This window comes from Nannospalax galili, unplaced genomic scaffold (genome assembly GCF_000622305.1).
Source record: "Nannospalax galili isolate Female #2095 unplaced genomic scaffold, S.galili_v1.0 scaffold1313, whole genome shotgun sequence".
Classification (NCBI taxonomy): Eukaryota; Metazoa; Chordata; class Mammalia; order Rodentia; family Spalacidae; genus Nannospalax; species Nannospalax galili.
Window position 1 is genome coordinate 345,192 of NW_008333275.1, and position 24,438 is coordinate 369,629.

A 24,438-nucleotide genomic window follows, 5' to 3' on the forward strand; every position below is an offset into this window, starting at 1 on the left:
TGTGTGTGTGTGTGTGTTTCGAGACAAGGTATCTCAGTAGCTCCAGCTGAAACTCACTATACTCACTATGGAGACCTGCTGTTTTGATTTCACAGAGATATTCCTACCTCTGCCTCCTGAGTGCTGGGATTAAAGTCATAGACTACCACACCCAACCATATACATATATAGTTTTAATGATGTTAACCCACACAGTGGCATAATGCAACCCCCGGGAGCTATAGACTAAAAAAACATCATTGCACAGCATGAGATACCTCCCTTGGGGTTATTGGTCAGGGAGCTCCAAGATCTACAAAACAATATAAGCTATTGACTTGCTCTTGGTTGCCCTACAGAACATCAAGGTAACACCCTGTTGCTGAAGACACCACACACTTTGGTCAAAGGACCTGGAGAAATCAACCTAGTAATGATATGGAAGCCTCTTCATTGAGAGCTGGCTCTCATAGTGTTTGAAGGTGTTATGCAAGATGTTAAGGGAGAAAAGTAACCAATGTTCTACCCAGCCATGATGCCTGAGAAACACAATGACAGGTCTGACAAGATAACCCTGCTGTACAATAGTGACACTTGTACCTTGGAAGCAATAAGCAAATATCTAACATAACCTCAAAGGCCCACAATTGGAGGGAACTAATGCTGGTAGTATAAAACTAGCCAAGAACCCCTGGATGGAGAGGGTATTGGCCTTAGAGTAGAACCTTTCACTCCCATATCTTCCAGCTGTCTTTTACTTACTCATCCTTAAAGATAAATAGAGCTCTCACATCTTATCAAAGAAGTTTCTTTTCACAGCAGTTGAAGGCTGATAGACAGTTCCACAACTGGTCAAAATGCAGAAGATAAATGACCGTGGGGAGACTAATTCCTAATGGGACATCAATACAACATTCTGTATCCCTAAATATAAGGAAGCATCATGGAAGAAGGGGACAGTAAAAGAGCCTGAAGCTCAAAACAATTGCTGTGTGATAGCTTCTTATGAACAACACGAGAACCTTGCTCCCATGAACAAGACATGCAAAGGCCAAGCACCCATCGACATGCCAAAACAGTTAAAGAAATATTTGACAAGGACACACCATAGATGAAGTGCTACAGGCAGTCAGGGGATGCTGAGAGAAGGAGAACCAATTTGTTTAGGTTTTGGTTTGGTTTGGTTTGAAGAGGTAGTTGGAGGAACAGGGAACGAGTTGGAGAGGGAAGAAGTGAGTAGAAATGATAGAAATGATGTGCACATAGTGTGTTCATCTATGAAATCCTCAAACATAAGGAGGCACGATATTTACAATGTCAAAGCCAAAAGAACAAATCATAAGTAAATGACTACTCATCACTAAAAATTGCTGTAAAGGAAATCACAAGTGAAGACACTACATGATCTTAAAGATGGAGAAAAAAATTGACTGTGCCATCATTATAAAGAAAACTGACAATGACGAACATGGTTATGGATGAGAACACATTACAACATCAGTACTGAATTTCTTGGGCTTGATCATTTTAGTATAATCTTATAGGAGAAATTGCTTGTCCTTGGAGAATATTTAGGTACAGTTTGGGTATTACCGTAATAATATTTATTATTATTATTATTATTATTATTATCACTTGTGTTCTCCAGATAGGTGCTTACTCTGTAGTCCAGGATAACCTCAAACGTGCTATGTAGCATAGGCTGACCTCAAACTTATCCACCTATAAGATCACAAGCCTGAGCCAAAACATCTAGCTGGCCTCGATTAGTATTACTGTATCAACAAATGGTTCAGCAAGAGATGAGCTAGAGACCATGGAAAATATAAGCAACCTATGATTATTGGTAAGGCTTGTTTGAGAGTTCCTTGAAATACTCTTGAAACTATTCATCAAGTTTTAAATTATATTTTATGGAAAAAAATCTTTTTAAAGATGACATTTTCAAAATGTAAAAAATAACACATAGTAACCAAAAAATAAGCAGAAACAGAGGTACATTGTAGTAACCTTGTGATGGTTTGAATGAAAATGTCTCTCACAGGCTCCCCGTAATTGGACACTTTTGTCCCCACCAGGTGGTGCTGTTTTGGGAGGTTTTAGAAGGTGTGGCTATCCTGGAGGAAGTATGTCACTGGGGGTGGGCTTAGATAATTCTTAAGCCTTGCTAGGATCTCCAGTTGTTGTCTTGTTTCCTGTGCCTGCTGGAAGATGTAGACCTTACCTTCCGAATCACCTCCTCTTCTCCAGCCACCTCTGCCACCATGCCTCCCCGCTAGGATGGACTGTCATTCCCCTGGAACCATAAGCTCAAATAAATTCTTCCTTCTATAAATTGCTTGGATCAGTGTTTCTCTCACAGCAACAGAAAAGTGACTAATACAAACCATGTCATCAAAGACAAAAGATATTGAAATGATTTATCCTATTGTAATGAAATAGCCATTTATCAGAATTTTTTATTTGGTTCTGTGGGTGGCTCAGGACACAGAAAGCGATTCCTCAGGACCTTGGAGCAAAGGATGCCCACCCTCCAGACAAGCTGCTCTGTCTCCTCCAGGAAGGAAAATGGCTATGATCTGGTAAGTCAGATTCCAGAAGGTCATTACCCTCCTCCTCCAGCTCCTCTCTCTGTTTGCCCAGTTGACTAAATCTTGTGGTCAGAAACATTTCATTGTGAGCAGTCACAGACTACTACAGGAAACACAAAAATGACAATGTTCTGTGTCTACATTTCCTTCTTGTTGCACACTGAATCAGAGAACGTATCCATTCTCTTTTCACAGATGCACGGGTAGCTTTTACTGCAGTCAGTATTGTCTATTCTTGTTGAAGTCAAAAATGCACACATTCCTGTTGAATGATTTAAATTCAATGCTGTCAAATCGCTGTAGAACAAGAAACATAATGGGCAATTATTTATGGTTGAGACTTACACTGAGGTAAATTGTGTTTTTTTTTTAAAAAAATTCTGTTAGTAAAAGCCAGGCATGGTGGCGTATGCCTTTTGATACCAGCACAAGTGAGGAAGATCCTGGTAGATCTCTGTAAATTCAAGGCCAGCACAGTCTACATAGGTAATTCTGGGCTAGCTGGGGCTACAGGATGACCCTGTCTCACAAAGACCAAAAAAAAAAAAAATCCTATTGGTCAAAATTTACAGAATATAGAAATATTAATTATAAATTCATCACTAAAAGATTTTCTTTCTCATTAAGCTCATTAAAAAGAAAAAGCCACTTGATTGCATCCAAATCCTAGTATAAAATAAATATATTTAATATCTTTCAAGACATAAATGACAGTGGACCAGACACAGGGAGACAGGCCTGTCATCCCAGCCTTTGGGTGGTAGAGGAAGGAGGACCAGGCATTCAAGGCCACCTTGCTCTGCATGAAACCCCTTCTTATACCAACAACAAATTAATGAAAGTTAAACTGATTATTAAAAAATGTAAAAGGGAATTTGAAAATATAAATAGCTAGCAAAGTTATTTAAAAACAAACACAGAATTCCTAAGGACAAAAGTATAATTATATTTCTGAAACAATCAATAAATAGTTCTGTAGCAGATTAGAAGCAAATGTGAACTTCATAATTTACATGACTGCACATAAAATTGGGAAATATAAATACATTATGTGTGCATGCATTTATTTGAATATTCATAAATAAACATAAAAACTATATGTGTCACATGAGTGTGGGGAATACTAAAACTCATATCTGTCAGGATGATCTAGTCACTTCAAATCACCTTAAAATTTTGATTTGGTTTGATGCCGCGCATCTTAGAACATACTTCAGAGCTTCTGTTAGACATTCCATTGCTTATATTGGTATTAGGAATTATAAGCCTGTTTCTCTTCCTTTTTAAACAGCTTGCTCAGATACTTCCTTATTCTTCTTGTTCTTACCACTGACCTCCATTTTAAATGAGTAAAGCTGTATGAAATTTTAGGATACTCTTTTAAGGTCATTTCAGCTCCCACAACAGAGTTAGAGTCTGAATGGTTCCACAAACTCACAGGTTAGATGAGCCACTGTCAATCCATTTCCATTTCTCTTCCTGTTTATCATATGATAATCCTATCCAATAACTGTCTCCATTAACCTGGGACCATAGGAAGTCCTGAAAAGGAAATAAAATACATCTTATGATGAAGTTCTCCTCTGTGAGCTGATTAACAGAACAACAGGAAAGGGCAGGGCTGTTCTTGTGAGTTCTCTGCTGCCCTGTCCTCTCTCCCCTCAACCCTCTATTTTTCACTTTCTAAAGTGATTTTCCATTGGTAGAACAGTTAAGTCAAAATTAGTATCTGTTTCAGAAGTAATTTGAGAGGTAAAGTTTAGGTATCTAACAATTCCTAAAGCCATTTTTGACTGCAACTTCTCTTTTGAGATGTGCTCTTAATTCACTCTAGCCTTGAATTTTCCATCCTCCTGCTTCCAGTTTCCAAGTACACAGGCAAATCTGCCCATTAAATGATTCTGATACTTTAAGGAACCATTTAAACTCTTTTTTCCAGAAGAACAAGGGCTGTGGGGAAGTGGTCATTGCATCATCTTCAGTGACAGGAGGGATCGTCAAAGCAAATTAAGATGAAAAGTGTGTATGAAAAAAGTGCATCAAAACTCCATTTTTCACAGAAGAAACATTTCCATTGTTCAACGTCTAGACAATTAAACAACAAAAAGAAGGAAAGGAGAGATATTTCTGACTTTAATGTGGCATTCAACATTGTTTACAAAAGCCAAGGCATACAAAAAAACTTTAATGTCCAATCATTGATAGGTAAGTAGAGAAAATGAAGGACACCTATATAGAAGAGTACTATTCAACATTTAAAAGGAAGAAAATCCACCTGGGAATGGTCAATCATACCTATAATCCCAGCCTAAAGCAGGAGATAATCACCATTCTGAGTCCAACCAGCCCAAGATACAGAATTAAGACCCTGTCTCTCACCTCTCCCATAAAAAGACAAATCCTAACATATGTGAGAATGTATATGAATTTGAGGAAATAATGCTAAGTGAAATAAGCCAGGCACAGAAACACACATACTGCATATTTTCTCTCATGCAGAATCTAGATTTCAGTTGCACATGTCAAAAGTTGTCCAAACTCCATTCATTTAAAATTTTGCTCAGATGTATGTTAAGTGTTCTTACCATAAAAGGAAAAAAAGAGACAGATGAAGAAGCATTTGACGAAGTTAGTCAGTTCTCCTGATTGTGGTGATGGTTTCACTGGTATGTCTGTATTCCCAAACGTATCAAGCTGAATACATTACGATATGTGCCATTTTGTGGAGCAATAATAGCACAATAAAATTGAGATATTTCTGTGTGATGCTTGGGATAACAACAGTGTACTAGTCATGTCCAGCCCTTGTTTTCCTAGGTGACAAGTTAGCTCAGGCTGGTTTTGAACTTGCTGTGTACTCCACAATGATCAAAATTTGCCATCCTCCTGTCTCAGTTTCCTAATTGTTTGGATTATAGCATTATGCCCTTATATACACATAATAAAGCTATTTTAAGATTATAAACTAAAAAATTTAGTTCAGAGATACCAAGAGCATTAATTTTGGAGGTTTTTTCATATATTTTACAGTGTACCAGTTTTAAAATATTATTGATCATTTAATAGTGAAGATAATCAATTCCTGCTATCATAGAACAGTGAGATTATACACAAAGCTCTTTGTAAACTAAATTCTGAACAAATGATGAATAATTATTGATTACTGAATTAAAGATAACCAGTCACTATGAAAAATAGAAAAGTTTATTGATATTTCATATCATCATCTCTCGGGCATGATTGCATGAAGATGCACAAGTGTGGACGCTATGATAAAGCTCGTGTACGTGCTGCAGGGAGGATATTTCAGTCACAGATAGGTCAACTATCTGAAGCAAAGACAGAATGAAAACATGTGCACACATATACACATACAATTATTTTTATAATTGCACTCATATAAAATCCCGTGAGTCATTCTTAGCCTCATTATTTAGTAAATATACTCTTACGGACAGCTTCCATATTCCATGTCACAGAGTGGGAGACTCGGATTTGCTCACAGGAGCAAAGTGAACTGAATTTTCAGGAGAGAGGACACACTGTTTCATCTCCTACAGGCAACAGGAATACCAGACTGGCTCTGAGTGATGGAATCTACAAGTTTCTACTAATCCGAAGAGGTTTAGGAGGATCCAGTTCTCTACCTAAATAAGGAAGCCCACGTATATTTAAGAGAGCCACATTGCCCATGAACCCACAGGTCATGAGCTCATACACTGCATGTTACATCTCAAAGCTTGGAGAGAAGAAACAGTATGAAATAATTTGGTATTTTATTCAAGATTTCCTCCATACCTGTAGACTTTAAACAATTTGAAATGATCTTATTTTTCCCATGACATCTCTTCCTTTCTGTTAGGTTTTTGAGGCTCTCATACTTTATAGACTTATTTTTCAACATTTTTTCCCTTTAACTTCATTACATATAACATGATGTGGTACTCTTGACTGAGGTCTAGAATTTCCTGGTGATGCTTTGCTTGAATGTGCTGAAAAACTAAAACTAATATCAGATATAATATGAAAAATGATTATAAAGGAGACAAAACTGAAAATTAAGAGAAAACCTCTGGTTAACTACTGACCTATATCATGATTTGGTTAGTACTTCAACATATAGAATGTAACACCTCAATTGGCCATAGAAATGGAATCAGTAAAAAGCAAGAATTCATCACTATCAATTGTGTGTAAAAGAAATGAGTATTTGAATTAAATTATGATAGGAACTCCTTACATTTCAATTCCTTCATCTTTTCACAGAAAATAACTTACAAATAAAACCAAAGGAAAAAAATTAGCCAACACAATGCATTATGAAAATAAGAACATGAAGAAATGGCATAATTATTATTAGAGCAGATGGAATTTCCATAGAAGGGTTGTATCGGAAATTGTAGTTGTAGTTGTACATGGTATCAGTGAGTTTTCCTAAAGATGAGAAGGAAATTCAAATAAAAGATAAAGCTTAGACTCAAGATCTTCTAGTGTCTATGTACAGATCCTCTTTTTTTCTTTTTTTTTTGGAAAATTACATTTATTTATTTTGTGTGTTTATATGTGTGTGGTCATCAGAGAACAACTTTAAAAGTCAGTTCTCACCTACCATGTAAGTCCTGGGGAGCCAACCCAGGTTTTCAGGCTTAAAAGAGAGCACTGTGACAGCTGAACTATCTTACTGGTCCTGATTCAGTCTTCTTACTTAACCATGTCCTTAACAGATACTTATAAAAAATCAGAAAAATAACCCATAAATGCTTTTGAAAAGCTTTTTCTCAAATGTATTAATTTCAGATTCACAATAACCTGGGCACTGAAGTTGGAATTTTATTCAGTCCTTTGTTAAGAAGGAACATGACCAAGGGTAAGACAGATCAAAAAGCTCAATGCACCCCTAGTTAAGGAGCACATAAAGAGAAAAGGGCACAGTAGTGTGTTGAGTAAAAAAATAAAATAAAATCCCTCAAATTCCAGAGCCAGCATTATAGACTGGATATTAGATGGAGTGTGTTAGTAACTGCGTGGTTAGTGTCCATAGTTATAATTTAAACAAAATGGTTTTTAAAAAAATCATATATTTCAATTACTCACTCTGTGTTGCCCACAGTGCAATCACCACCAACAGAAGGAAACAAAGGATCCCAAGAACCACTGCAATGAGAAGCCAGGAGATTGAGCACTCTTCAAAAAGTAAGAACGGCAGAAAATCATCACAAGGGAAAGAGCATGCATGACCCATACTAATCACAACGTGGAGGATCAGGAGTTCAAGGTCACCCTTGGCTATATTCCAAAATCAAGACCAGTCTAGTCTACATTAGATCCTGACTCAAAAAGTCAAAACAAACAAAAATGCATTCATTTCTCCCTTCTCAAAACCTTCTATAAAAAGCCTTGTATTGTACAGCTTTATGCATTTTGATCTGTTACCAGCAGACAGTCAGAAGTGCAGGTAGGATGTTTTTCAAATGTGAAAATTTACCATATACTGCAAAGAGAAAATTTAGGTGATCAAAACACACACCTCTGTCTTCAGTCTCTTTCGGCCCTTGAGTACCAGCAGGTTTTACTCTACTCTGCTGCTCTGAAGAAGACTTAAGAAATCCTGAGTTAGAATAAAGCTCTTCCTGCTCACTCATCTTGGAAGTAAGTGAAGTATCAAAACTTTGCATTGGGCTGATTTCAGGCTAAAGAAAAATTAAAATGCAACCTTTAGGAACATTTAGGATTTAGTGCTGGGGTGGAGGGGTGCAGCCAGGTGTTATTACCTCCTTTAGTGATCTAAAACTGCAGAGCATATGGACTCAGTCTGATTTACAAGAAAATCTTTTTAAAATTCACCTTATGACGTTTATATGTCTAGTGATCTCAGCAATGATCAGGGAATACAGAAAAACTTTAAAATGTACTAATAAGGTACCGTCTATTGACACAGCAAAATTCATTCAAAATATTTAACATAAAAAGATTGGCAAAAGTGATGCCACATTAAATCACTTGAAGTCAAAACTTTTAAGCTATTAAAAAATAAAAATACTCAAAACTTTCCAAAAATAAATACTTTTGCTTTAAAAATATTTGCAAAATTTTTTATTCATATTCATTGAACATATTCTTTTGTTCTTTTCAATTTCATATGACTTTATCTGCGTTTCCCAAGCTGTATCCCAGAAAACATCTGCAAAAGAATTATTTGAAAGTTAATACTGCAGAAGATTAACATTTCAGATTCCCCATGTTATAAGTAAAAGTCTCCTGAGTTAAATAGCCCAAACACATGTATTTTTAATCCCAAATAATTTTACGTACACGAACACTTCATAAGTCACATTCCAGTATATGGTGTTGTCAGAGGACCCTATGTTAAAACAAAGCATTTCAATAGGTAGTTGTATCCAATATGATCATGGAAAGTAATATAGAAATTATTAAATATTATTTATAGTTTACCTTGCTTCCTACATTAATCAGCACAAGATATTCAACAGATAAACAGAAGAAAACAAATGTTTTATGTCTAATATATCTAATAAGTATCTTAATTTATGATATATTCTAAACTCATTCATACTTAGCTAATTCTGTAAGAGAAGGGAATCATCCTATTACAGAATTTTTCAAAGTAGATTGAGATCATATGTAATCATTTAAACTAATTTAAAAGTAATTAACTCTGAAAAACCATTTGTGATGCACACAGCAAAAGTCACAGCACAGTTAGAAAGAGTAAATAACTTTATTCAGTGCTGAAATACAGCTTTCATGTTCATATTAAACGCTGTTCTAACATGATCAGTATGAATTTTCCTGTCTCATTCTTTTGTCACAACATTTGAATTAAAAGCTTTTTCTGGGGAATAAATAGAATAACATGATGCAAAAACGGGTGGGAATAAAAGCAGCTGTTACCTGTATCTCAGTGATGCAGTGGAGGGAACTGCTCCCCAGGCAGGGAGGAGCGGGCCTTTCTGTCCTGTACCCCTCAGAGGCTTCAAGGCCAGAGGCAGAAATGCATTGCCTCAGAGGGACCCAACAGCTCAAGATGTTCGGCCCCTCCTCTTGACCAAAGTGAAAAGAGGAAATTAGGTGATGAAAGCTGATGCTGAACGGGAGGGAAAGATGGTAGCAAAGTCCATATTCCTTTATTTGAAACAAGCATGCTGCAAAATCATGTTCAAAGTTATTTGAGTACCAAAAAGATAAAGGAACAGGTCTTAGAAAAACACTGCTGGATGGAACATCTCTCAAAATGTCCTGTACCTGTGGTGAGTCACCTGTCTTCTTGTTCAAGGAGGACACGGAGACCTTACCAGATAGACTTGAACCAGTGTCCAGTCTACAAAGAGGAGGGTCAACTCAGATGAAACACCTTTTCAGCTTCCAAGTGACGCCACACATGGTGAAGCAGGACCTTTGAGCTAATTCTTGACCCATGTTTAAAATAAGACCGTATTCAATATAGAGATCATGGACAAACTATGGATTCAGACATTCTGAGGTTTCAGCAAATCACTTGCCACAGAGCACAAGTTCTGGAACTGAAGGGACGTGCCTGGAAATATCAGCTGGAGCTCCCCACTGACATCCAGAATTCTCATAATTCTCTAAGTCTTGGAGCCATCACTACTAATTGCCTTCAAGGTTGCTGTGATTTTTATATACGATACATAAAATAGTGCTTGACCATAACTTGGCAACTGTGTCGAGGTTTTCTTTGAACATTAAGTATTACTTGAATTTAGATTAACTCAAAGATTAAAATCCTTTCACAGTGATGAAAATGTGAGCACGCTCTCTAAGTGTTCAAACTATTTTTTCACAGGTTCAACAAGAGAACTGCCTACTTAAAGGGCTAATAGGAATTAAATAAATTTAGCGCTTCAGGCAAAAATTCTTAGATTAAAAAAATAGTTTTGATTGTTACTTTGGTCTCCTAAATTTCAGCAAAGTTGACCCACCAGACCTGCAATTTAGAAATGCTGACAGCATGTTTGAATATGATTTGTCCCAATAAACACTCATGTTAAGTCAGGCCTGGTGACACATTCCTGTAATCCCACTACTCAGGAGGCAGAAGTAGAAGGATTGCCACTAATTCAAGGACACTACTGAGAAATAATTGTGTAAATCACATTTTACCTGGACTTAAGTCTAATGTCTGGGAAATGCAAACCTTTGGACTCTTAAAGAAATATACTTATCACTATAATTTTTGGTTATACTTTCTTTTGGGGGGTTTACAACCATGCATTTGGCCCAAAAAACCAAATTACTTTTACTTTAAGGTTGGCTGAGGATCTGGTCTTCAGGGGACACATGGGTTTGGGAGGAACCCCCTGGCTCCTTAGGCCTTTTACCAGTTTCATCCATGTGAAGATAAGTCAAGAGGTCCTGCTCGACCAGTGCTTCGCTTGGAAGCATGCGGGAGATGTTTCCTCTCTGTTGACCCTCCTCTTTGCACACTGGAAACTGGTTTGAGTCGCTTTGGTGGGGTCTCCATGACTTCCCTGAACAAGAGGACGGGTGATTCATGACAGCCACAGGACATATCAAGAGATTCCCACAGTCCCCTAGGACACTGTCAAACTTCCAGGGCAAGAAACAAAACTGTCCCATAAGCCCCTTTGTCCAGATTAGTATGGGCTTTTAGGTATGGTTATTAACCATCCAAAAGGCCAGTTGCACCAGCCTTTAAATACTGTGTAATATATAGATAAGTCTTGAACAAAGCCCAAACATTCTCATAAACATTGACTGGAAGAGATTTATCATCACAGGTTAACTAGGCCAAGTACAAGAAAGGGACCTTAAAACAAAAATTTCCCAAGTCTGTCTCAATTAGAAAACAATGTTTAAATGAAAACAGTGAACATTAGGAGACCATAATCACTTCGGACAGCATTCGTGAAAATCCCAGCGTGGCATAACAAAGTGTAGCACAAACTGGACTTGCCAAACTTTATCACAACTGGTTAATACAACAGAAAGAAGAGAAATTTCAAGAATGTTTTTAATTTTCTTGATTAAAATTCTAATTGAATTGTGTCTTCTAATTTCTTTCTTTCTTTCTTTTTTACAAAACCACACATAAACATAAACATACAATAACTTATCTGGCTTTGGCTTCTTGTTGCAAAAGCCTTTTTTTCTTTTTTTTAAATTTGGGAAACCACATCTTCTGCCCATAGTTTGGCAAGGAGACAGTCAGCTAGAAGCTGTGCACATTTCTAGTCCCACATTCAAATTTCTGGTCACACCTTAGAGGTCAGTGGCTTTATCATTTCACAGCTACAAGCTGTTCTTCCTGTCCAAGGCTGAGGCTTACACTGGAATAACCACCAGCTCACAGAGAAGGGTGGTCTGAATCACGTCACAGGGAGAAGCGGCCAGTCCTGGTAACTTCTCATCTCTGGCTTCTTCTGTCCTAATATCTAATTTTCACGACCCTGAAACCATCACAACTCTTAAAACAAAAACACAAGAAGCTCTCTAATTTGAGGTTTCCTGTTACTCTAACCACCCCATTTGTCCAGCTATTTGCAATCACAGATGTTCTAATATTGTGTGTTGTAACGTCCTAGCTAGATGGTCCTCAGTGGGCTTCAGGCAGTGCAAACAATAAGTGAGAAAGATGCTTCAGGAATTCAGTAAGAGAAATAAAAAAGAATCACAAAAGAGGGTTTCAGATGGATATTTGTGCTCTGTGCCACTAAGAGATGAAATCAACTTACAGATTTAAAAAGAAAAGAGTTAAGTACCAATCCAGGATTCAGAATGATGCCCCTTCAGTCAATGAACACTGACTGCATTGTATCAGTTCAGAAAACTGGGACAGTACAGATGCTGGAGCACTTAGTTAGCTCCAAGTCCCCTGCTCCTCATCTGCAGAGCTCCAGACCCAGCTCATGCCTCCTCAAAGCATTTTACTGAGACAATGTCTAATGTAGCCAAGGATGGCCTTGAACTGGCTCTGTAGCCAAGACATGCATGGAACTCCTGATACTCCTGCATCCAATGCTTGAGTGATGGGATGCATGGTCTGAGTGCCATCTTGAAAGATTGAAATCTAATTATTACAGTAATCATAAGAATCAGAGGTTGCAATTACAAGAAAGCCCTTTATCACAGATCTCACAGGTCTAATAATAATATATTTAAATAATATCAGCTGTAATTTATATTCATATTTAAAATGGTTATATAATGAGACCCAGCTCATATTATATTGGGTACTCTCTTTTGGTACTTTAACTGGAGAAAGAGGAGGTCTTAAAAACTGACTGAAAAATACACATAAATTATCTGAACATGAGTGCATGTGTGCAACTGAAAGCTAAATAGCAAGAAACACAGTGCCAGAGAGGAGAAACTTCCCTTCAAGTTGTTGGTCAGGGTGTTCTGACAGCCTCCCAAAATAACACTGGCTATGGCCCCACCACTAGATTACCTCCCAGAATTTGAAGGTGAGACCCTACTGCTGATGACAGGACATACTTAAGAAAGAGGAGGTCAGCCAATATAGCTGGAACTGACCTGGAAACTTACTCCAACTAGCTCTCCTAGTTCTGTGGGATACAATGTAAGCTGCTAAGGGAGAAAATCAATAAATGCCCCAACCCAGATTTAAAAGCTAATAACCACAACAATAACTGACATAACAAACTGTATTGGAACAGTAGTAGCACTTCTTTTTAACTTGCAAAAAAAATTTGTTGAGAATTTCATAAATGCATATAAGGTGTTTTTATCAAATTCATGCCCACTACTTCCCCTCCAACATCACCAATACTCCCCTTCATTTTTTTCTGAAAACTTCCTTTATTCTTTCTTTCTTTCTTTCTTTCTTTCTTTTTCTTTCTTCCTTCCTTCCTTCCTTCCTTCCTTCCTTCCTTTCTTCTTTCTTTCTTTCTTTCTTTCTTTCTTTCTTTCTTTCTTTCTTTTTCTTTTCCCCCTTCCATCCTCCCTTTCTTTCTTTTAACAGGTTTTTTTGCTACTCTAACATTTTCCGCTCTGAAGAGATAACCCTAAAACAGTTTGGGGATTAAATAACAGCTCCCAAATATGTTTGACATTTTTGGTTGTTGGAACAGAGTATGTTGGTAAGAGGCCCCAGGACATTTTGACTTTTACCCAAGAAACTGGCTGCATTTCTTTGGGGTCTTCTTACCCAAACTGCTTAGCCAAATCCTACATCCTATTCTTATCACACCATCCTTGGAAGAGGTTACCCAAATTGCCAATAGGGAATTGGGATGTAGACCGCTCTGGCTTCTTCCATGCTGAACAGGGACGCAGGGTGAGGCAATTGGGGTACCCCTTCAGCAAGTCTATCTAAAAGACTCAAAATTTGCATAACTCTTATCAGTAGGGAGAAAAGAAAGTCTGTGACTGGTGAATAGGGGATATGAAGGAGAAGTAAAAGCAAGAGTAGTTAGCATTACAAGTTCTAGACAAGGACCCAGAAAAAAGTCAGAAAAGGGTAAATTTCAAATATTCATATGAGAGTTTATAGGGATTTCTTGATGAGAGTTTCCAAAAGCATCCCTCTATTGGGTTCCTCCTCATTTTTCTTTTGTCTGCCAAGGCTCGTCTCGAAAGTGATGGACTCAGGATTTGTTTTCAGGCACTTTGATAGCTTTTGGAGTGGCTAGAATCAGTGTCAGTTCACTCTCAAAGGCTTCTAGATAGGGGGAGAAAACAAATTTAGCTATCATTTTAGAACAGTGGTGGGTTGCCTTCCTTAGCTCCAAGTGGGCAGTATAGTATTGCAGACCAAGATTAGAAGTCTTACATCTGAGCAGCAATTTCTGCTTAGAATCAAAATCATCAATGAGCAATAATTGTCTAAATAACATTTTATATGGACTTAAGCCTACTGTCTGGGAAGTGTAATCCCTTGAACTCTTAAAGAAATATACTAATCACTTGAAATACACTTGCAACTATTCATCAAGTTTGAAATTATATTTTATGGAAAATAAATATTTTTAAAATGGTATCTTCAAAATGCAAAAAATAATACACAGTAACCAAAAAATAAACAGAAACACAGGTACATTGTAGTAACCATGTGATGGTTTGAATGAAAATGTCCCCCATAGGGTCCAAGTATTTGGGCATTTTTGTCCCCACATGGTGGTGATGTTTTAAGAAGTTTTAGAAGGTGTGGCTATCCTGGAGGAAGTATGTCACTAGGGGTGGGCTTAGAGAATTTTTAAGACTTGCTGGGTCTCCAGTTGTTCTCTTGTTTCCTGTGCCTGCTGGAAGATGTAGAGCTTATCTTCTGCTCCTCTTCTCCAGCCACCTCTGCCACCATGCCTCCCCATCAAGAGGGACTGTAATTCCCCTGGAACCATAAGCTCAAATAAATTCTTCCTTCTATAAACTGTTTGGGTCAATGTTTCTATCATAGCAAGAAAAAATGAATAATACAAAACATATCATCAAAGACAAAAGATACTGAAATGATTTATCCTATTGTAATGAAATATCCATTTATCAGGATTTTTTATTTGGTTCTGTGGGTGGCTTGGAACACAGAAAGAGTGATTTCTCAGAATCTTGGAGCAAAGGATGCCCACCCTACAGACAAGCTGCTCTGTCTCTTCCAAGAAGGAAAATGGCTATGATCTGGAAAGGCAGATTCCAGAAGGTCATTACCCTCCTCCTCCAGCTCCTCTCTCTGTTTGCCCAGTTGACTAAATCCTGTGGTCAGAAACACCTCACTGAGAGCAGTCACAGACTACTACAAGAAACACAGAAATGACAATGTTCTGTCATTACCTTTCCTTCTTGTTGCACACTGAATCAGAGAATGTGACCATTCTCTTTTCACAGATGCAGGGGTAGGTTTTACCACAGTCACTATCGACTATTCTTGTTGAAGTAAAAAATGCACACATTCCTACTCGACGTTGTAAATTAAATGATGTCAAATTGCTGTAGAAAAAGAAACACAATGTGCAATTATTTATGGTTGATGTTTAAGTTGAGGTAAATTGTGTTCTTTTTTTTAAAAAAAAAATCTCTTAGTAAAAGCCAAGCATGGTGACAAGGCTTTGATCCGAGCACGCATGAGGCAGAGCCAGGCAGATCTCTGGAAATTCAAGGCCAGCCTGGTCTACATAGGTAATTCTGGGCGAGCTGGGGCTACAGGAAAACACTGTCTCAAGAAGACCAAAAAAAAAAATCCTATTGGTCAAAATTTACAGAATATAGAAATATTAAATATTAATCATAAATTCATCACTAAAAGATTTTCTTTTTCCCTAAGCTCATTAAAAAGAAAAAGCCACTTGATTACACAAATCCCAGTATAAAATAAAAATATTTAATGTCTTTCAAGACATAAATGACAGCGGATCAGATACAGGAAGACAGGCCTGTCATCCCAGCCTTTAGGTGGTAGAGGAAGGAGGACCAGGCTTTCAAGGCCACCTTGCTCTACATGAAAATCCATCTTATACCAACAACAACAAAATAGTGAAGGCCTAAACTGATTATTAAAAAATATAAAAGGGAATTTGAAAGTTATTTAAAGAGAAATACAGAATTCCTAAGAAAAAAAGTTTAATTATATTTCTGAAACAATCAATAAATAGTTCTGTAGCAGATTAGAAGCAAATGTGAACTTCATAATTTACCTGCACATAAAATTGGGAAATATAAATACATAAGTATGTGTGCATATGCATTTATTTGAATATTCATAAATAAACATAAAAACTATATGTGTCACATGAGTGTGGGGGATACTAAAACTCATATCTGTCAGGATGATCCAGTCACTTCACATCGCCTTAAATTTTTTATTAGGTTTGACGCCGTGCATCTTAGAACATACCTCAGAGCTTCTGCTAGGCATTCTACTGCTTATATTGCTATTAGGAGTCATAATTTTTTTCTCTTTCTTTTCAAACAGCTTGATCAGATACTTGCTTATTCTTCTTGTTCTTCCCATTGACCTCCATTTTAAATGAGCAAAGCTGTGTGAAATTTTAGGGCACACTTATAAGGTCATTTCAGCTCCCACAACAGAGTTAGAGTTTGAATGGTTCCACAAACTCACAGGTTAGATGAGCCACTGTCAATCCATTTCCATTTCTCTTCTTGTTTATCATATGATAATCCTATCCAATAACTGTCTCCATTAACCTGGGACCATAGGAAGTCCTGAAAAGGAAATAAAATACATCTTATGATGAAGTTCTCCTCTGTGAGCTGATTAACAGAACAACAGGAAAGGGCAGGGCTGTTCTTGTGAGTTCTCTGCTGCCCTGTCCTCTCTCCCCTCAACCCTCTATTTTTCATTTTCTAAAGTGATTTTCCACTGGTAGAACAGTTAAGTCAAAATTAGCATCTGTTTCACAAGTAATTTGAGAGGTAAAGTTTAGGTATCTAACAATTCCTTAAGCCATTTGTGACCGTGACTTCTCTTTTGAGATGTGCTCTCACTATGTAGCCCACTCTGGCTTCGAATTCTCAATCCTCCTGCTTCTGGATTCCAAGTAAACTGGAAAATCTGCCCATTATATGATTCTGATACTTTAAGGAACCATTTAAACTCTTGTTCCAGAAGAACAAGGGCTGTGGGGAAGTGGTCATTGCATCATCTTGAGTGACAGGAGGGATCGTCAAAGCAAATTAAGATGAAAAGTGTGTAAGAAAAAAGTGCCTCAAAACTCCATTTCTCACTGAGGAAACATTTCCGTTGTTCAATGTCCAGACCACATAAGAACAAGAAGGAGAGGAGAGATATTTGTGACTTAAATGTGGTATAATGTGACTTACACATATTATCACAGTGCCATGAAGTCTAAATTGATGAATTTTTTTAAAATACAGGTTTTAATTTAACAACATTACTACATAATTGGAAAATTATTTCACTATTTATGATTAATAATTATTTAATGTTATAATTTCTAAAATCTATGAAATTTGGGATATTTTCACAGCACTTTCATTTACAAAGTAATAGAGGATTCAGGACTATCCTTGCAAGTTATTCCCTATAAAAACACATTCTGGTGCTAGAGAGATGACTCAGTGTTTAAGAGCATTGACTGTTCTTGCAGAGTACCCAGGTTCAGGTCCCAGCACCCACATGGCTGCCAACAACTGTCTGTAACTTGAATTCCAGGGGTTCTTAACCCTTGTCTAGTGTCCTCAGGTGCTCCACGTATGGGTTCACTTACATATATGTTGGTAAAACACTCATAAACAAAAAATTAAAAATAAATAATTTTTTTTTCAAAAATCATATGTAATTTATTTAGTAATAAACTTAACAGAGAGTTCTGTATCAAGGCCACTATATTTTCTCTTCTAGTAATTCTCTTTCAAGGATAGACAACTTTATACAGTACTTAAGAATACTGATGTGGTAAATGTTATGGACGGATGTAATGAATACGACCATGGGGTCACTAGTAAAACTGTCATGATGTCCATGATCTTTACTATCATGTCTATTTGAAGATAGAACCACAGAGGTCAATTATTTTACACAGTAATTGGCTTGTAATTGACAGAGACTGACCTCTTCCCAGCAACCTCACATCTGGTTTCTTGATAGTAACCCAGACTTTTGTCTGTGAGGTTTTAGTTGTCATTCTATGAAGATAAATAATTGTTGATGCCAGGCTGAATTTCACAAAGGGTTTACTTGATCCAATGAAATCGTGCTTCTCTGTGAGCCTCTCTTGTAGACTCCTTTAGAAGGAAGGCTCTTGCAAAAACCCAACTGCAACCTTATTAGCCAGGCTTATCATAATAGAGGCAGTGTGCTGAATGCTTACAAAGTAGCAGGCCAGATTCTCTTGGGAGAATTAACTGCCCAATTTCTAGTCATATTACAGATAAAACACACAGTACTTGAACTGTCTTCTTTCTAGATGCCTCTCTGGCCTCAGCATCTTACTATCCAAGGGTAACAGAGTCCAAGAAAATAACGTGTATTTAGAGTCTGCGGTACCCGTTCATCACTGTCATAGATTTTCAAAAGGGATAAACTGCATTCGTTGCAAATCTGCCTACATCCAATCCATGTTTTACTTTCCATGATAGCATAATAACATTTTGTGCCATAACAGAACAAATGTCCTTCAAGGCGTTTTCATGCAACATTGAAAGTGAATCATCAGACTCTTATCTGATATTCTGTTAGTCAGAGCAATGAGTTTATTAAGCCTCTATAACTAAATAAAATCTCACAACTTTTAAAGCTTAAGCTTGTCTCGTATAACTCTCAAAAAACAAAATTCTAGAGTGCCAGGAGATCTCAGCACGTGTACGTACGTCCCTTTCAACATTGTTTATAAAAGCCGAGACATATGAAAAAAAAAAAAACCTTCAATGTCCAATCATTGATACGGAGGTAGAGAAAATGAAGCACACCTACATAGAAGAGTATTATTTAACCTTTAAAAGGAAGAAAATCCTTCTGGCAATGGTCAATCATACCTATAATCCCAGCCTAAAGCTGGAGATCACCATTCTGAGTCCAACCAGCCCAGGATACAGAGTGAAGACCCTGTCTCTCACCTCTCCCACAAAGAGACAAATCCTAACATATGTGAGAAAGTGTATGAACTTGAGGAAACAATGCCAAGTGAAACAAGCCAGGCACAGGATCACACTTCATGATTCCATTCATAGGAGGTTTCTACCACAGCCATAATCTAAGAAGCAGAGGCTTAAAATACTCGTTACTAGAGGAAGCAACATCTGAACAGTTTTAGCTCAGACAGATTCAGTTACAAAATATGATTAAATTGTAGAGATTTGATGTAACACGAAAGTTGTCCAAACTCCATTCACTTAAAATATTGCTCAGATGTACGTTGTGTTCTTACCATAAAAGGAAAAAAGACATAGATGATGAAGCATTTGAAGAAGTTAGTCTGTTTACCTGATTGTGGTGATGGTTTCACTGGTATGTCTGTATTCCCACACTTATCAAGCTGAATACATTACAATATGTGCCATTTTGTGGAGCAATAAGAGCAAAATAAAATTGAGATAGATCTGTGTGATGCTTGGGATAACAACAGTGTACTAGTAGATGGTACGTCCAGTCCTTGTTTTCCTAGGTGACAATGTAGTTCAGGCTTGTTTTGAACTTTCTATGTTCCCCACGATGTCATAAATTTGCAATCCTCCTACCTCAGTTTCCTAATTGTTCAGATTATAGCATTATGCCCTGATATACAGATAATCAACCTATTTTAAGATTATACACTAAAATATTGTTAGTTCAGAAATGTCAAGAGAATTATTTTTGGAGTTTTTTTCCTTTCATATATTTTATAGTGTACCAGTTTTTAAAATATTATTGATCATTTAATAGTTAAGATAATAAATGACTGCTATCATAGAACTGCGAGACTCTATGCAAAACTCTTTGTAAACTAAATCTTGAACAAATAATGAATAATTATTGATTAGTGAATTAAAGATAACCTGTCACTATGCAAAATAGGAAAGATCATTGACATTTCACATCATCATCTCATGGACATGATTAGTGGCATCATTACATGGAGCTGCACAAGTGTGGACACTATGATAAAGTTCAAATATGTGCTGCAGGGGGAATATTTTTGGTCACAGATAGGTCAACTCTCTGAAGCAAAGACAGAATAAAAACACACAGACTATTATTTTTATAATTGCACTCATATAAAAGCCGTTAAGTCATTCTTAGCCTAATTATTTAGTAAATATACTCTTACTTACGGCTTCCATATTCCATGTCACAAACAAAGTGGGAGACTCAGATTTGCTCACAGGAGCAAAATGAACTGAATTTTCAGGGGAGATGACACAGTATTTCATCTCATTTAGGCAGGAGGAATACCACACAGGCCCTGAGTGCTAGAAACTATAAGGTTCTACTAATCCGAACAGGTTTGCAAGGCTATAGTTCTCTACCTGAAAAAAGGAAACCCACTTATATTTAAGAGATCCACATTGCCCATGAACCCACAAGTCACGAGCTCATACACTGATGTTACATCTCAAAGCTTTGAGAGAAGAAACAATACGAAATAAATTTGGTATTTTATTCCAGATTCCCTCCATACCAGTAGACCTTAAATAATTTAAAATGATCTTATTTTTCCCATGACATATCTTCCTTTCTTTGAGGTTTTTGCAGGTCTCATGCTTGACAGACTTATTTTTCAACATTTTTTCCTTTAAATTCATATCATTTTGTAAGTTGAGATAGTCTTCACTGACATTTTCCAGTTTTCTTTGCAGTTTGTTTTGTTCTTGAACTAAAATTATAGCAGATATAAAGCACAAAAACATTCCTAAGGAATAAGTACTGAAATTTTAAATAAAAGAAAAAAACCTCATGTTGACAGCCAACATATATCATAACTTTAATGGTGCTGTAGCATTTAGAAAATAACATCTCACATAACTCACCACAGAAATAGAAACATCAAATTTTTCAGTATCATAAACTTAACGTGAAACAAATATCTGAATAAAAAATATGGTGAAAATACCTTACTTTTCTATTCATTCATTTTTTTTCACAGTTAACACAAAATTGTCAAATAAGCATGAGAATAAAAAAAATTTCAGTCAGTCAATACTTAACATACCATGAAAATCTGAACTAAGAAATATTTTAAAAAGTGTAATATTAGTATTGGAGCAATTGAGATAGTCATAGTAGGAAAAAGTACTATCTGGATATGGAATTGTATATGATCACAGCCTATTAGTGATTCTCTGTAAAAATGTAAGAATTCAAGTGCAAGATAAAGCTTAAACTAAAGATCTTACAACAAACACAAAAAGATTTATTCTTTTGCCTTAAGCAGTCTTTAAAATAAACTTAGGAAAAGATCTAAAGAAAACTATAATTTATTTTGAACAGCTGTTCCTCAAAGAATGTTTATATCAGATTCACAGTGATCTGAGCTCAGAAGGCAGACTATCACTCAGTCCTCTGTTATCAGAAGGAATGTGACTATGCATAGGGTAAAATAAGGCAGCTCATCACAGCCGCCAGAGTCATCTGAACAGGTGAGAGGAAAGGACACTGCGATGTACCCAGCAAAAGAAAAGTGGGCCTCTGAGGATGTCCAGTTCCCGCTGGCACATCCTGTGATTACAGACCAGACAATAGATGGAGCATGTTGGTAACTACATAATTGGTGTCTAATGTTCTTACGTAAACCAAAAAGATGTATTTTATTTACTCACTCTGTGTCACCAATGCTACTACGACTGCCATCAGCAGAAGTAAATAAAGGACCCCGAGCGCCACGGCGACGTGATGCCAGGGCACTGTGCACTCTTAAATAAACAAAAGAAAGCAAGAAAATTATCACCAGGGAAAGAGCTTGACCTGCCACTAACCAGAACCTGGAACAACAGGGCAAATAAAGAGACAATCATCTGTAAAATTTTACACAGATCATCCTACACACTAACTGAAATTGCAGTGCCAATATTGTAGATTTCTGCCTGACATACATCCATTGTGTAAATTCTATGCACAGGAGCAGTTCCATAGGATTTCATTGTTTTATTGTTCACTTTGGTCTTGACCTCTCAGTCTTCCCCACTCAGCCTCACAAGCAGATAGAATGAGAGTCATGTGCTGCCTGGCCTGGGTCTGTAGGATTCCAATGGTGCATCTTTCACAGAGCACCGAAAACAATAGGCCTGATGCCTGTAGGAGAATCCAAACTAGAATGTGAGGTGTGCATTCCACCAAGAGATCACAATGAAGCACACAGAAAAAGGAAAGGTCAGCGAATATTCTTGAGAAATTTGTAGGCAGTGGTGGATACTCTGCAGCAGAACTGCGGTAGGGCCCATCACAGAATCAACTTACTGTTCTTTTCCATAAATTCTACTTTCTCTAGACAATACTGCATTAGTCCTTGTGCATTTGAGGCTTTTAGCATCTGAAAGCCTACTTTTGTTCACCACCATATAAAGACGTAAGTTTTCAACTTAGAGTTTAACTGTGACAGTATTTGAATAGTAGATGGAAATAAAAAACAGAACACAGCTCTGCTTCAACGATTTTGGCTGCTTTGTTATTATTAAAGTTGAATAAATAAGACACTTAAAAGATCAAACATCTTTGGTTCACGCTGGGTGTGGTGTGTGTATTTTTAATGCCTGCCTCAGGGAGGCAGAGGCAGCTGGACTTCTATGAGATCAACAGTGGGACGGGACTGGGGAGACCCTGTCTAAAAACTATACACACACACACACACACACACACACACACTCGTGTGTGTGGCTTCGGTTCAAGTATAAACAATTTTTTAGCACATATTTTATTTCTTTAAAAGAGTTCGTCGAGAACATTCCTTTACTTTAAAGGGTTCATGAATTTTTCTTGTCCAGGTTTGAGTAAAAATATCCTCATGGTCTCTCAAATTGAAAATAATTTATTCACTTCTTCATTCATTTTCTTAAAACAAAAAGACCATTGTTCTTCTACTCTGGCCATTGTGTGCCACCGAGAACCCAATGTGCAGGCAGGATACTGTTTTCAAACATCAAACATGTACAATGTGTAAGATACAGAATTCATCTACCTTTGTGGTCAGCTTCTCTGGGCACTTCAGTATCACCAGATCTTACTCTGTTCTGCATCTCTGAAGAAGACTGTAGAAATCTCACCGTTGTGTAAGTCACCTTCTGGTTGCTCATCTTGGGAGTAAGTGAAGCTGTGTTTGGTGTAAAACTCTTGCCTTGATTTTCTGTCTTTAAAAGGTTAAAATGGCCAGGCGTGTTGGTGCCTTTAATCACAGCACTCCAGAGGCAGAGATAGGTGGATCTCTGTGAGTTCAAGTCCACCCTGGTCTACTTAGTGAGTTCCAGGACAACTGGGGACTGGAAGACCAAAAAGAAAAACAAACAAACAAAAACATTAAAATGTCAACATTTAGGAACATACCAGGATTTGATGCGCTGGTTAAAAGGGGTGGGTTTGCTAAAGGATTACTGATTCCTTTAATGATCGGAATCATATGAACTGAGCCTGATTTATACAAGATACAAAAATCTTTTGATACTGCTATTTGTATCATTTAAACTTCTAGTAGTCACAATAATTAGAAAATGTGGAAAGAATTTTAAAATCTGCTAATAAATCATTGCACTATTGACACAGCCAATTTTGTTCCAAATATTCAACCTACAGAAAAACCTCAGGCAAAATTGGTACCACCTTAAACCATAGAAACACTTTGTTTTGTGGGGTTTTTTTTCTGCTTTGTTTTGAGACGGGGTCTCCCTGTAGCCCCAGCTGGCCTGGAACTCACTATGTAGACCAGGCTAGCCTCTATCACACAAAGATCCACCTGCCTCTCCCTTCTGAGTGCTGACATTAAAGACATGCACCACCACACCCAGGGAAAACAGAAACACTCTTAAACTATTAATTCAAATACAAAATTCAAAACTTTCTGAAAAAAAACCTTGTTTTCAGAACTTTTACATATATTCTGATAAACAAATAAGTGTGAAAATGTTCTTGCTGTCTTTTGAGTTACACATGTTTCTACCAAGCTTTCGTAGATGCTATCTCCAAAACTGTTATTTAAAGGTTAGTACTGCAGATGATTAAAAACGTGAATTATAAGTTTGATAAATAGCTATTGAATTGAAGCCCAAACACCTGCATTTTTAATTATGACTGATTCTATGTGTATGAATATTTCATCAACAATATTGTAGTCAATGATGTTTCCAGAGATGTGTATGTAAAAATAAAATGTGTTGATAGGTATTCATTAGCTACTGTCCATAACAGACTCATCTGATAATGGATACCAATATAGAAATAATTAAATAATACATACTTATAATTTGCATTTAT

The 24,438-nt window shown here is 37.0% G+C and overlaps 1 protein-coding gene across 1 annotated transcript in view; it reads right to left on the bottom strand.

The window, feature by feature from the left end:
• Window positions 1–2,520: 2,520 nt before the first annotated feature.
• LOC103729813 overlaps window positions 2,521–24,438 on the bottom strand; it is a 62,666-nt gene continuing 40,748 nt past the window's right edge. The window contains exons 6-14 of the mRNA XM_017796857.1: window positions 21,798–21,890; window positions 18,550–18,691; window positions 16,642–16,745; window positions 15,357–15,512; window positions 8,098–8,249; window positions 7,665–7,754; window positions 6,880–7,004; window positions 4,009–4,112; window positions 2,521–2,867 (exon numbers count right to left, since the gene is read on the bottom strand). Of these exons, the coding sequence (XP_017652346.1) occupies window positions 2,708–2,867; window positions 4,009–4,112; window positions 6,880–7,004; window positions 7,665–7,754; window positions 8,098–8,249; window positions 15,357–15,512; window positions 16,642–16,745; window positions 18,550–18,691; window positions 21,798–21,890 (1,126 nt within the window). The 3' untranslated portion in view covers window positions 2,521–2,707. The remainder of the gene's footprint in view (window positions 2,868–4,008; window positions 4,113–6,879; window positions 7,005–7,664; window positions 7,755–8,097; window positions 8,250–15,356; window positions 15,513–16,641; window positions 16,746–18,549; window positions 18,692–21,797; window positions 21,891–24,438) is intronic.